We start from the raw sequence: 15,145 nt of genomic DNA, 5'->3' as shown, positions 1-15,145 counted from the left end.
AGAGACATCTGGAACCAATCTGCAGCCTGTGGCCACTTGGTGTCATTTTTGATATATTCTGTATCAGCCACAGAGGGCTTTATGGCAAACAAAATGTATTCCAGTAAGAAGAAGCAACTCCAACCAAAATAGATGGAGTCAAGAAACCTACAGTACTTAGCCAGCATTTGGTAAATACTATATTTACTTAAAAGACAAGATTTACTTTCTAAATGAGGTACCCTTAAAAGGAAAGTATTATCTTAGAGTTACTAAGAGTATATTTATTTAATTAATCTTTTTTTTTAAAAAAATAACCTTAAAGAAAAATGTCTTTGAGTAAATACAGTAATTAAGAAATTGTGGGTCCATTCAACATAAATATTACCTTTCTGTCTGTAGTGTGACTTTGGAAGGCTCTACATTGGGATTCTCCCATTCCATTTGTGGGCAGTGCATAAAATAGCACAGCGTGTACAAGGCCTCCGGTTCCCAGTAGAGTGATCCCTGCCGATGATGCAAAGGAGTGGTGTTGCCATGTTGCTTTGCACTGAGCGGCTGCAGGTGGTGCATTGCCCGAGACACCAGGTCACCTGAAAAGGAGCAAACAAGTCACTAAGTGGCTTTTCTTATTCAACTTATTCAACGTATAGAAGCAGAGAATGCATGAACTGCATGAAAGTTATAGTCAGCATGAGATTTAAGAAACAGAAATACTACCCTATTATTATGGTTGGTACACATAGTCAGCCAGATGTTTACAATGGATTAGCATTATTGTCCACCTGTTGAGTCCTTCTCAAAGACCTAAGATAAGCAATTGTTGTTTGTGGTGTTAAAGGTATTGTGGCAGGATGCAACTGTTCCAAGTAAAGTTGCCTTTCTCAATTGACAGATGATGATTTTGTCAATGCCAACGGTGTTCAAGTGGTTCAGATTACTATTCAAATTTCTATGCCACCCAATTCCCAAAAACTCTGGGTAGTTCAAAAGTAAAAAAAAACATTAAATAAGAAAATAAAACACTAAGACACAAAAATAGGAAAATAAGAGAAAGCAAAGTTGACAAGAGCTGGATAGAAACAATAAAGAAACACATATAATGCAAGAGGGCATCACTCAACCTTGTCAAAGAGTTCTAGGCAAACAGCCAAGTTTTCAAGCTCTTTCTAAACAACAGCAAGATATCCCCCACCCCACCACAACTATAAAAAAAGAAATCTGTTGTCCTCTCCCAGCCTTGACTGCATCATTCAGAACATGCAAATATACTCCAGAAGCATCTCGGCAGGTAATGGCATTGGCTGAATATGTTTGAACTTACAAACAATCTTGTATCTTCCACAGATGAGACATATGTGGTGGCCAGTCTCCTAGGTTCTGGAAATCCCTTAAGACTTGATTCTGTACCCAGGCAATGTCAACTCTTTAGAGAGGTTGAGGTTAGGGTGTCAGTATTGTGTTTTCTTTACTGTTTTCAATGTTTTCTTGTTCAGATTGTTATATTTTGCTGTTATATTTTTAGTTCATTTAACTGTACATTCAAATATATTGTAATTTATCCAGAGTTTTTTGGAGTGGTGGCTATAATCTAAATAACAACAATACTTTGGTAGATGAAAGCAATGGCAATGGCAAAGGACCTCTGCACTGTTGCTGGAAAAACCTGTACAATTCGGTTGGGGTAGTCATTAAAGGCGCCCCAACTCAAAGAAGACATTACCTTTTGCCTTTATTTTGTTTTCCACTTAGGAAACAATCCTTTTCTCTACAATAGATTAACCCAAACTAGGTCATTCTGGGACACATGGAATGGACTATCTAGATAACATATCATTTATTGCTGCAGAATTATGCTATTGCTGCCCTCCTAAATTACATCTCTTAGAAAGTAGAGGCTTTTAATTCATAATATTTTCTAGCTTGCATTGAAAGATGCGAAATTGCTTTAATACACATAGAAATTATGATTTGGTTCTTTATCTATGATGCTAAACATAACTGAATGTTATTTTTAAAATGGAGACATAGTTACTCCTAAACAGAACTTCTGTCGGTTCTAAATGCCATCACTTATCTATTGCCAAGAACTAGTTAACATATTATATTATTCTAGGGTTAATTAAATGACATTATTCTTAATCAATTTGTGATCAGTTAGTTTTTGGGCCCAATTTAAAATGTTGTTTTTGCCTTGAAATCCTAATCTCAGATCTAGATAGGTAGCTATTTTAGGTGAACCTGTGTGTCATCTCCTCTGCGTTATAAATATCTCACTGCCTTGATCTCTGTACCTGTCCAGCGTGAAGTAAAAGAAATGAGGTATTTTCAGTTGTGAACAATAGCATGGACAATGCCTTCAACAAATAACCATGCCTAGTCATTGCTAATATTGTCATTTTCCACTCCTGGCCAAGTCACTGTTCTTTTCCAGAGGCCTTTGAGGCAGAAAAGCTTTTATGCTGCTGTTTATTGGGTTATGCATTATTGGGAGGTCTTAAAGTTGATGTACGGATCAAATTTATTATTTATTGCCAACTGGGTCTTTTTTTCCCCCTGTTATGCTGACAGTCCTCAATCATTTTCTTACTTCTTGTGTTAGATGATTATTTTGGAGGATTGGTTTGTTTTTAAGAGAAAGAATGTAGTAAAATATAGAATGAAAATACATACAGTATATGACATTAAGCAAAGATGCTGAGAAATCTACTAATCTACTTACTCAACACATTCCTCTACAAAATATGTTCTAAATCAGGGATGAGGAATGATGGCCTCTTTACAACCTGTGGACTTGGCTGGCTCAGGAATTCTGGGAGTTGAAGTCCACAGATGGAAAAGGAGCCACCCCTGTTCTAAGTAGTCTTGCCAACTGGAAAATAAAACCGCATCGTTTTCTTAACAGAAAATAATGACATTATTCATAAAACACATTTTCGGAGGCAGATGATTTTCTTTAGCAAAAGCAGCCACATTCCAACATGCTGTGCCTGGCAAGAAATTCATTGCGGCACATAATATTTGCTTTGCTTGTGACAGAAAGCATGTGGCCAAGTTCCCCCCTTTATTTTAAGAGCGTCTCCTCTTTCTCTCTGTGTCTGCTAACTGTCGAAAATTAGGATTGCATAACTGAGATTTCTGGAGATTCCTGAAATGCTTAACAAGCACTCTATTCCGTGCAACGTGGCATGGGTTTTTGAATAATAGTGATGCTAATACAAATAACTGCAAGTGAAGAAGCTGTGAGGGGCAACAATTTAAGCACCGTTGGCTATCGTACAATAGCAAGGATTTGATTCTCAATCCTATATTGGGTTTGAATCTCAGGCCCAAATTTTCTAAACAGCCTAATAAATGGTAAAAAAAATGTTCAGGTCCACATCTTCCTCCATCTTTTCTCTCCCCCCCCCTTTTGTTTCTGTGTGTCACAGCATACTTCAGAACAAACATGGACTGTAGCCACTCATCTATTTTATTTTTTGAATATCTCTCGGATTTTTTAAAATGCAAATCAACAGAAATCTTCCTATCCTTATGCTCTCTGGTTTGGTTGGTACTGCAGCTCACAGGAATTTGAGCAAGAATGTCAAATTCTTCCTTGAGCCTGGTAGCTGCCAGAATAGGGAACGTCAGTCTAATGAACAACAGTCTATATGTAGCTATGGAACAGCTTGATAATATATAGACAGATAGCTACTGCTAGCTCTTTGCGAAATGTGTAGCAAGGATATGAAAAGGGAGGGAATACTAGAGAAGAAAAAGCAAACAGCCACTGTGATTCCAGCGTACTGTAATTTCTGCTCACTCCCTAATAGCTTTCGACTCAAACCTTTCATTTTAAAGAATTCCTTTTTCTTTTCCTACTGGTAGGAAATTACTATGCTCAGAATGAATCCTATATCTCTTAGAAGTCTGTAATTCTCAATGGGTTGTTGAGCACAAAGTCAATCCTATAGGCAGCCAACCTACAAAATTAACTCCAAATTTTGGAGTGCAACAGTCATCTAGTCAAGGACAAGTAGGAGAACTTGTAATGATGAGGAGCTCTGCACCAGACAAGAATGGATGCTGGTCATGGAGTTGAGCTAGATTGATAAGCAAGATTTGCTGCTGATATATTAACCAATTGCATGCCCCACAGTTGCCTTTCTTGAGCCTTTGGAACTCAGCTGAGATGGTGGTAAAGTTCATAAGTTTACTAGCTTTCATTTCTTCAACCTCCATACTGTGGGGAACTGAATTAGTGCTGTTCATAGATTCCACAATGACCTTGGGCTTACTACAAATGCAGCCACAACTCATATTGGAAGGTACCCACTGAACTTGCTCTTTACTCTATTGCAGAGAAATCGTGATCTGAAAATTAAGGATATCAACAACTGTCCTTTTCACAATGAGTTGCTTTCATTACCCTTCCTCATCAAATTGCACATCGCAGAGGCTGCAAAACTCCACAGGGTGAACCTGTTAAAATGATCCACCCCACCATCAAATGAGTAAAGAGACTTTCCAGAGGGTGCTTCTAAAACCTCCCCCATGCACTTGGTGGTCAATTCCATCCTGTGCCTGGTTAATGAAATATGGGGAAAGGCAGAAGGACGACATTGCGCCCATGAAACTTCATCCCACTTGCCAATCCTAAGTGATTCCTAGGCTTACTAAGGACCTGAGGGACAGTAAATTTTTCTACAATGCAAAAGTCAGGTTAATAAGTGAATAGCTGCAGGTTAGAGTTCATTTTTGATCCTACTGAGTGGTGTCCACTCCCATAATGGAATGCACCCCACCCATCTGGGCATGTGTGCGTGACACACACACACACACACCCCGGTAGTGGTTTGGTGGCCTGGGTCGCTGGAACCGGCAGTGATCCAGGCCTGCCACACCCCAAAACTGGTTTTCCAAGTGGCGCCATAGATGCAGCCATCATGTTTTTGGCTCCTGCACAGAACAATTTTTATTGCACTGTGCATACACACACAATCCCCCCCCCCCCACGCCCGGGAGGAGTTTTCACCCTCTCCAGGCTCTGGAGGTTTTCCTGAAGGCTGAGGAGGGTGAAAACTGCCTCAATTCCAGATGCCCTATGGAAAGTAGAAATGGATCATTTCTGAACTTCCTGGGGGCCGGGGGAAGCCATTTTCACCCTCCCCAGGTTTCAGAAAAGCCTCTGGAGTCTGGAAAGGGCAAAAAATAGGCCCAATGGATTAACCAGAAGTTTGTTTCTGAACTTCCAGTTGGCCTGTCGGACCGGTTTTTTGCTCTCCCCAGGCTCCAAAGGCTTTCCTGAAGCCTGGAGAGGGCAAAAACAGCCTCCCCGGGCCCTCCAGAAAGCTGAAAATCAGCTGAGGGCTGGAGTGCTGGCAAATATGGCTCTGTGTGCCACCTGTGGCACGCATACCATAGGTTCGCCATCACAGATCTAGAACACTGAAAGAGATAATATTCTCTCTCCCTTTGAATAACTCTAGAACTTGGGTCATTTCTAAATACAATTTCTAATTAATCTAATAGATTTGGTTTCGCACATCATACTAAACCATAATGTATGTTGGTTTCATATGCTGTATAAACCCAGCCATTATCATTCATTAAACGTGTTTATGGTTTAACATGTTGAATAAATTTAGTTCGTAAACCACTGTTAAAGAAAACAGTGCTTTAGCATTTTTATCTAAACTGTCCGAAGAATCTATACTGAAAAATGTGCCCACTTTTGAGCTTCATAACTGGGTTAGTTTTTTCAGATACTTTTTCTTATGTTGAAATCCAACGGTATGTACATTTCATAAAATCTTCTAGATGTTGTGCAAATTGCTGACATACAGTGAAACTTCCTTGTGATTTTTCCATATAGATTTAGCAATGATTTATGCTCAGTTGTTTCCCATGCCAGATCCTATTGTTTCCTTTTTTCTAAGGATTCAAACAAACACCAATTTTGAAATCAGACACAAATCAGTATCGTAACCATTTTAGGTGTTAAGTTTCTTTTTTATCTTTATAACATTAGACTCTTGACAGCATATTGTCTGAGGCCCTAAGAATTCTGGTCCCTATTCTTCCGTGATCCATATCATGTTTCTTTGTTCCCCTTTCTATCATTGTCTTGCTTTGCTTTTTAACACCAAAGTAATCTCAACAAGGGACCATTTCCTACTATGGGTTGCCTAGCAACAGCAGGTCCTCAATCAAGGATACAGCATTTACAGAACAAAATTCCAAAGTAGGGAAAACAAATTATTATTGCTGTGTATCTTTTTTGAAGCATATCAGTTACTCTGATTACTACTTCCAATGATAACATGAGAGGTTTAAGCACAAACTAAGTCTGTCTTTGCAATACAGTAGCAAAAATGGGGGCACAGCTGGAATTAAATATAAAGTTAAGTTGAAGTAAGGAAAAACTAGAAAAAAATGACCCAAATCAAAATACTGAGCATTTGTAACCTGCAGAGAACTGACACTGAGCTGAGAGATAAAGTCTACACTCCAAATTAGAAGCCTCTGTATCCAATAAAATCTGCAGATCCCAAGACAGCATCTAGAGAAGAGTACGGGTTAGAAGGCAGATCTTTTTAGTGGTTGAACGTACATCAGTTCTTAAGATCAGTTTTTTTCATTTAATCATTGCCATGGTGGCGCAGTAATTAGAATGCAGTATTTCAGGCTGACCCTGTTCACTGCCAGAAGTTTAGTCCTGACCAGCTCAAGGTTCACTCAGCATTCCATTCTTCTGAGGTCGGTAAAATGAGGACCCGGGTTGTTGGGGGCAATATGCTGACTCTATAAACCGCTTAGAGAGGGCAGGCAGTCATTACCGTATTTTTGGAGTATAAAATGGACCTTTCCCCCCCCCAAAGAGCATGGAAATGTTGGTGCATCTTATACACCGAAAACAGGCATTTTTGGCCCCCCGAAGCCCCACCCCACATCCCATTTTTGTGAAAAATGGGCAAAACCAGTCTGCTTTTTGCAAAAATGGAGGTGTTTTTGCCTTCCCCCACTGTCCCAGAAGCAGTCTGCAGTCTTCAGTAGGGCTGGAGGAGAGGAAAATGCCCCCGTTTTGGTGAAAAACAGGTGAAAAATGGGCCATTTTTCACCAAAACGGGGGTGTTTTTGCCTTCCCCCACCCCCCCAGAAGCACTCTGCAGGCTTCAGCAGGGCTAGGGGAAATGAAAAATGTCCCAGTTTCGGTGAAAAACAGGAGCCTTTTTGCCTTACCCATCCCTGCTGAAACCTGCAGAGTGCTCCAGGGGGGCCAGGGAGAACAAAAAAAATTGTTTCTTACTTACCTTTTCGAAATCTTGGTGCGTCTTATACACCAGTGCGTCTTATAGTCCGAAAAATATGGTAAGTAATTTCAATTTTTCCCATTGACTTTGCTTGCCAGAAGATGATTGAGAAGCTTGCAAATGACCATCACATGACCCCAATATGTAACTGTTGTAAATTCATGCCAGATTCCAAGCACCCAAATGTTGATCACATGACTGCGGGGATGCTGCAAGTACGAGGACCAGCTGCACCTTTTTCAATACCATTATAACTTTGAACAGTCACTAGTTGAATAGATGTAAATCAAGGACTACCTTTATCCACATATCTATACATAAACAATTTGATGTGTGCTTTTCAAGGCTGAATGCAAAAATCCTGTGTCACATTTCTGTGACACACACATAACTCTTTCCTTATCTGCCATCTTCCTGTCCTCAAACATACTGTATGCAGCTCCATGACCTTGAAGCAGAAGGGAATGTTCACTAATGTTTAATTTGATCTTAATATTCTAATCATAATATTCTTAATATTTTCATAATATTTTCTTAATATTTAATATTTTAGAAAATGAAAAATACATATGCACTGTTCAGGTTCAGCCTGGGCTTTATTTTTTTACATAGCAAAAAGGTTCATCATGATTCAAAACAATCATCTTTTGAACAACTTCACCAAGAGAATATGAACTGATGTTACAAGTAGATACTCACCACAAACCTGCTCTCTGGGGGTATGTGTTTATAAAATGGGATGTGGTTGCTTAAAAACCTAAAGGAGAAAAGAGTTAGAAAACATTATGTGCACTTACTAAGTTCTGCAATGCTTCCCACGCGTGTAGCTAGCAGCGACTGCTCGATGGTTCGCAATTCTGATTGGCTAAACATCTGGACATCTCCTGGCTTATTTGACCTTTGCTGTTCTTTGTGAAGATTCAGATTCTCTGGCAGGCAAGGAACACCTGGTGTTAAAGCAGAAAGAAGAGAGGATGAAAAGTTCAATGTGGTTATAAAATCCAGACAACTGCAAGGTTTTCAGTTTAACAGACTAAAATCTACCATGCTGTCCTACAATAGGAGACTGAGCATTGATCAGTCAAGTTTAATAGTATGTATTTTGGTTGCCAGTGACTCTAACAGTGGTGGGTTCCTACCGGTTCAGACCGGTTTGGCCAAACCGGTAGTGGTTTGGCGGCCTGGGTCGCTGGAACCAGCAGCGACTCAGACCTGCCACATCCCCGAACTGGTTTTCCAGGTGGCGCCATAGATACCACCATCTTGTTTTTGGCGCATGCGCATGCGCAAAACAATTTTTGTTGCACTGTGCATGCACGCACAGCGCGCATCAAGCACACACATGCAGCACGCCCATGAGCGAGCCGGCAGTAGTGCTTGCCGGAACCCACCCTTGGACTCTAGGATGTTAAGAACTTTAAGAATAAATTTTATTCTTATTCTTTAAGGTCTTCAGCTCAACTTCAACCCTGGTGTCCAGACATTGTTTCAAACTGGAGATGATAGAAAATCAAATCAGGCACCTGATACAGTGAAAACATGTGCTCCAACACCAATCCATGACTCCTTCCCAGTCATAGCTACTTGTTCCTAACCAGGATAATACCCAAGTGATGAAATGAGAGCTGCCCATTTTTGTAGATATCTGTGATGTCAGGTCCAAGTACATAAGTGGCATAGTTTATATTGGGGCACATATTTTACCATTTGTCCCCCTTGTGGACCTCAATGTTCCCAGTATATGCCATTGTTTCTCATTGAATGTGCTTGATTAAAGAATAGTTCAAAAGACTGACTATCTTCCAAATCACAAGCAAAGTTGACTATTTCATCCTAAAACAACTGTTTCAACATTTAATCAGTGGAACAGCTTGCCTCCAGAAGTTGTGAATGCCCCAACATTGGAAGTCTTTAAGAAGATGTTGGAGAGCCATTTGTCTGGAATGGTATAGAGTTTCCTGCCTAGGCAGGGCGTTGGACTAGAAGACCTCCAAGGTCCCTTCCAACTCTGCTATTGTATTATTGTATTATTGTAACATAGCTATACAAACATGGCTGAGAAATGTTTGAGTGACCTTATTTTTCATAATTGGAAAGCAAAGCTTAACAGAGCTATAACAAAGACATCTGCAAAATCAATTCCACACAAGATAATTCATCTCTTTTTCTCTTAAGATATTCTTGTTCTGGGTCAATAGAAGAACAACACATTTTCTTCTAACTCATAAGCAGTTAGCCTTCCTTGATGAAAGTGCAAATACCAGTGCTTGTGAAAAGCAGTCTGCACTTATAGCAATTATCCAGGTTAATCTCTGAAAATAAAGTAACTGCCAATTCTCTTGCATAGTAGATAATAGATAAGCATGTGGAGCCTATGCTAGCCTTGGAAGCAGTTATCAGAAATTAAATATACTAACCCAGCATCATCACGACATCTCCTAATGCTGACAGGCTGGTACAAGCAGAATCGCACATCAGAAAACTGATTCTATTCATTATGTTTAGTCCAGTGTTTCTCAACCTTGGCAACTTGAAGATGTCTGGACTTCAACTCCCAGAATTCTGGGAGTTGAAGTCCGGACATCTTCAAGTTGCCAAGGTTGAGAAACACTGGTTTAGTCATTCCGGACAGCACATAGGAATCAAACCTGCCTTCAATAAATCTTTATTTTGAGAATAAATCCCTGTCCATCCATCAATTACAGTATATCACGAAGTGAGTACACCCCCCCTCACATTTTGTAAATATTTAAATATATCTTTTCATGTGACAACACTGAAGAAATGACACTTGGTTATCATGTAAAGTAGTGAGCATACAGCTTGTATAACAGTGTAAATGTGCTGTCCCCTCGAAATAACGCAACACACATTGATGTCCAAACTGCTGGCAAAAAAAGTGAGTTAATGTCCAAATGGGGCCCAAGTAGCCGTTTTACAAAATGTGAGGGGGTGGTACTGGCTTCTGTGATATATTGTATATATTCTGAAAGATACAAGGAAACTTCGTATAGTGAAGTATATTAAAAAAATCATTCTGGAAATATTCAAAAATTAACATAATAATTATAGTATAAGCTTTTATGGATGCCTCTGGAGAATTAATAGAAAAGCTTTTAAGGGGAGATGAAACTTTTCATTTCTTTTGCTACAGTGGGCCACCTAACTTTTCTGATAATTGTTTTTTTTTTTAATGTTCAGCCAACAAGCAAGAGATTTACAGAACTGGTGATAATGTGCATATTTTATTACTACTAAAGACTGGGTTTTTATGAGTACAAGAAATGCTGCAGAGAAGTTACAACTAAATAGATTTAATCACAGTACTGCTTAATTAATACATTTTAAAAGAATATAAATATAGAACCCTGGGGTCTTAGCCCACTGTGCAACATAAAATTATATACTTGAAACAGCTCATCCAATCCATAGTGAGTTCCTAAAACACTTATTAACAGACTAGTTTCTATGGGAGAAACGGCAAACGTTTTAGTTCCTTGATCATTAATTACCTCACAAAATCCCATGAAAAAAAAAATACTGATTGTGTATGGCAGCTCTCTGTTATCCTGCTCTAACTAGCTGCCAATGACCAACTTCATGAGCCATGCACATTATGAGCTCATCATATGCACCAGCTGCTATGAGTGCAAAAATTATAACTTGCATGTTATGAATAATAAGGAATGCAGGGTAGTGGTTTATGATTCCGAAGGATGTTCCAAATGGTTAGTTTTTCCTCTTTATAATTAGGCATATGTAAGAAATTGGTCAGGACATAGCTTTTACACCAAAAAAACAGATTTCCAATCTGTTAAATAAATAGAAAAACCCAAAATACATATGCACACTGTTGTGTCCTCCCGACGCAGCCAGCAGGCGCGGCCAGAGCCTCAGGCTCCTGATTGGCTCTGGCGCACCAGCCGACCGGCGGGAGAAATGCCGGCCACCGATTGGCTACCCGCCTGACAGCTGTCAAATATAAAGAGCTGTCAGGCGGGCTTCTGTTCGTTCGTGTTCTGAGTTCGCTGTTGCCTGTTCTACGTTAATAAAAGCTGATTCATTTACCTCAGTGCCTCGTTCTTAAAACAACTAAAAAACATAATCAGGAAAAACAAACAAATGGTTGGCAAATGCCACATATAACAACCATTTAGTAGACTGTCCCAACTTAGGTGACTCACTAAATTTCAGTCCAGTTGGGAAAAAGAAATAGTTGCTTAAACTGAAATAAGGTCAGAACGGTTGTGTAAGCAATGAGGAGACATAGTCAGTTCCATTTCTCTTAGCAGATGACAGCAAGAATATATGTGAGATACTGTAAACCCATACATTCACACTGAGATTGCATGATATACATGAGCTGTTCCATAAAATACTGACTCAAGGTGACCTATTTGAACTGAAAAGTTAGCAACCCTGAGGGAAGTGATTACTGACTATGTCTGCTCTCTATTCCAAGGTTTTGTTTCAGCATAATTTTAATAAACTGTATATTTTTTCTGCTTCAACCACACAGCTTAATCTGATAAACATGCAGACATTCAAGGCTTCCAAACTTGAATTATTTATTTATTCCATTTATATGGCCACCCATCTGAAATGAATGACTCTGGATGGCCTACAATGTAAAAAGAAAGAAACAAAAATACAAGAAACAGCAGTCTGGGTCAAACCAGACTCATCGGTCCAAATCAATATAATCAATGCACAGGCTGAGCCTACTTCCTGATCCCTAAGCCTGGGGACAAAGCCAATCTTTAAGGCCTTACAAAAGGATGCTGGGGTCAGGGCCAATTTGATCTCTGGGGAAATCAAATTTCAAAGTGTGTGTGGGTGTATGTGCCACAATAACAAAAGGCTCTCTTCCTGGCCCCTGATAGGTGGCATTTCTTAACAGATGGAACCTGAAGCAAGCTTTGTCTGCAGGACCTAATGGGATGGGTAGAGATAATTTTGGAAAAGCGGTCCCTCAAACCAGTGGTCTCCAACCTTGGCAACTTTAAGACCTGTGGACTTCAACTCCCAGAGTTCCCAGAGCAAAGCTGGCTAAGGAACTCTGGAAGTTGAAGTCCACAGGTCTTAAAGTTGCCAAGGTTGGAGACCACTGCCTCAAATAACCTGACCTCAATTCCACAAATGCTTTTTTTAATCTTATACCTAGCACACCTTGAATTGAATCTGGGAGAAAACCAGCAACTGATACAGCTGCAGAATGAGAAACTTATTTTGTTTCCCTAGCTGTTATTGGTTTATTTCTACCTGTCTTTCTAAATCAAAGATTCTGACACATCTCTATAAACTTTAATAATGGAACCAGGTGTCATTTGTCATTGGAAAATTATGTAATTGAATGATAACTTTATTACTTAGCACTGCATTTGCTGATCAGTGTCATTCAGGATTAGATTACATGCTTGAGCATCATACTTGGCCTCATGACTTATTCATCATCCATTAATTCTTGACCTTACTTTGTTTTACCACAGATATTTTTCAGAACCATATTCCCACTATATCCACTTTCAGGTTTCTTCTGATGTATCCAACTCTCACATTCATGTAACAAATTAGGCAGAAGTATGCTTGTCCACACAGATATTTCCAATTCGTTTGACAAATTTTAGTTCTTCACAACAGACCATATTCTGCCCATTGCCTTTTTCTCAGAATTTGCATATTTTAAAATTTCTCCAATTTCACAATTTTTTTCTTTCTGCTCTCATTTTTTGCAATTCACATTTTAATTATTCACTCAAATTTCTCTGACAGTCACAACTATTAAACTTTGCTACATTAATTTTGAGATCAACACTTATTGTTGTATCCTACAAACACTTGTAAATCATTCAGTTCTCAGTCAACAATAAACATGGCCAACCTGCACAAATACATAGACATTGAAGTCTCCAACCAACGTATTTTAATGCAACTATAAGTATTCCTTATATATCCACAAATACAATAAACAAAAGGGGGGTAACACAAATCATTGTCCTACTACCTAGTCAATATTAAATCATTATCTAAGTACTCCAAATATGCTCATGTGGTTTTTTTTGCATTATATACTACTCTTATCAATTCAGAAACCATATTCTCCATAGGCGTGCAAAATATTCCATATTCAAACCTATTCTTATCATATATATTTTTCTAAATTTATGTACTTTCTCATATTCATATATGTCTCAATGACCAGTTGAATAGCAAAAAAATAAATAAATCCATGTCTAGCATACAATCACACAGCACTTGTACAGCAAATTGCAATACTAGAAGTGAACAGGGTATGAGTAATCTGGCAGTATGTTATGTAAGATTGATGCAGAAGATGTTGTACAAAGACTTAACCACAGCTTCCACCTGCTTTTTGAGTAAGAGTTATTCAAAGAGTTAGATCCTTAAGTGCGGAGAGTGAAAAAAAAAACCTTGCTGTTTTTTTTTTGTTTTGCCTTGATTGTCTTTGGTATGAAAGGGGAGAGATAGAGAACTTCAGCTTTCAAGATTCTGTTATTACAGCCTATATCCATGATGGCAAACCTATGGCATGTGTACCACAGACAGCACACACAAGGCCCTCTCTCTGGGCACGTGAGGCGTCGGCCAGCTGAGCTTCACCACGAATTTGTGCGTGCCTCCTGCTGGTCAGTTGATTTTCAGGTTTCTGCTGTGCATGTGGAAGATGTGCATGTATGCAAGGGGCTGTTGGGGCCATGTATGCATGCGCAGGTGATGGTGGGGTCATGCGCGCATGCACAAGGGCTGGGAGGAGCGTGGGAGGCATGGCACCCCCCCCAAGTCCTGTTTTTGGTTTCAGGAGGCTTCAGGGAGGCCTGCTAGGCCCAAAATGTGGTGTGGGAAGGGTGCGGCACACAAACCCTGCGGCCCATATTTGGTCCCAGGAGGCAACAGGGAAGCCTGCTAGGCTCAAAATGGGGCATGGGAGGGATCAAGTGTATGTGGGGGGGGAGCGCAGGTGGTCGTAGCGCATTGCATTATGGGTGTCAGCATGTGTGTGCGTGTTGTCGCGCACACAATTTTGGCACACAAGGAGAAAAAGGTTAGCCATCACTGGCCTATATCAATCAAATAAAATTCTTTCTGAGGTTTCTGTTACCTGACCTGACCTGTCCTGTCCTGTACTTAAACGACTGACAGTCACACTGACTTTGGATACACACAGATGTTTTTCTAACTATCCAAGAAAAAGACCTTGAGGTCATAGTGACCGATGAACATGTCAACTCTCTACATGTTGATTATGAAAAACCCAAGTTGCCAAGCTAAGGATTTTTGAGAAAGGGATTGAAAATGAAACTGCTAACACTGAAAAGCCTCTCTATAGAAATATAAGCTACATCTGCACCAGGAATACTACATACAGTTCTCATCACCACATTTGGAAAAAAAGATACAGCAGACTGAATAAAATTTGGAAGAGACTAAGCAAGATGATCTGGGCACACCAAAAATATTAGAATCCATTAGCTTGGGGGAAAGGTGACAAAAGTAGTATAAAATTGTGCAAGGCCTGAAAAAAATGAACAGGGAGAAATGTCCTTGATGCTGACTGGAAGGTGAATTAGTGAAATATTCCTTTACAGTGCATAAATAATAAAATAAATAATTGCGAGTAGAATTGGTTGGCTGCTATCCTATTGTTAGAAATATAAATTTTGGATTAAAATGGGTCTTGACTTGCTGCAAAAGTCTTTTGTTTTCAAATTTGACATGACACAGTTTGAAGTATCTGTTCTCTGCTAACCCTAACCCAGAAGCTGCGGTAGACTGTTTCCTGTCTACTACCTGCCAGTTATGACAATGAAGCACGATTTTGGTAGCAAACCGAACAGTAAAGACAGGTCTTT

At 39.5% G+C, this 15,145-nt stretch overlaps 1 protein-coding gene across 2 annotated transcripts in view; it reads right to left on the bottom strand.

The window, feature by feature from the left end:
- Positions 1-15,145, bottom strand: part of ABTB3 (ankyrin repeat and BTB domain containing 3) — a 221,861-nt gene that overhangs the window by 63,524 nt on the left and 143,192 nt on the right. For both annotated transcript variants that reach the window (XM_014053732.2, XM_014053733.2), the window contains exons 2-3: positions 8,072-8,221; positions 368-572 (exon numbers count right to left, since the gene is read on the bottom strand). In XM_014053732.2, coding sequence (XP_013909207.2) covers positions 368-572; positions 8,072-8,221 — 355 coding nt within the window. The remainder of the gene's footprint in view (positions 1-367; positions 573-8,071; positions 8,222-15,145) is intronic.

The sequence above is a fragment of the Thamnophis sirtalis genome, unplaced genomic scaffold (genome assembly GCF_051295495.1).
Source record: "Thamnophis sirtalis isolate CommonGarterSnake01/CBP01778 unplaced genomic scaffold, rThaSir2_p1.2 scaffold_9, whole genome shotgun sequence".
In the NCBI taxonomy this organism is placed as follows: domain Eukaryota; kingdom Metazoa; phylum Chordata; class Lepidosauria; order Squamata; family Natricidae; genus Thamnophis; species Thamnophis sirtalis.
The sequence above is the reverse complement of the archived record's forward strand: the minus strand, read 5'-3'. Positions and strand labels throughout refer to the sequence as shown.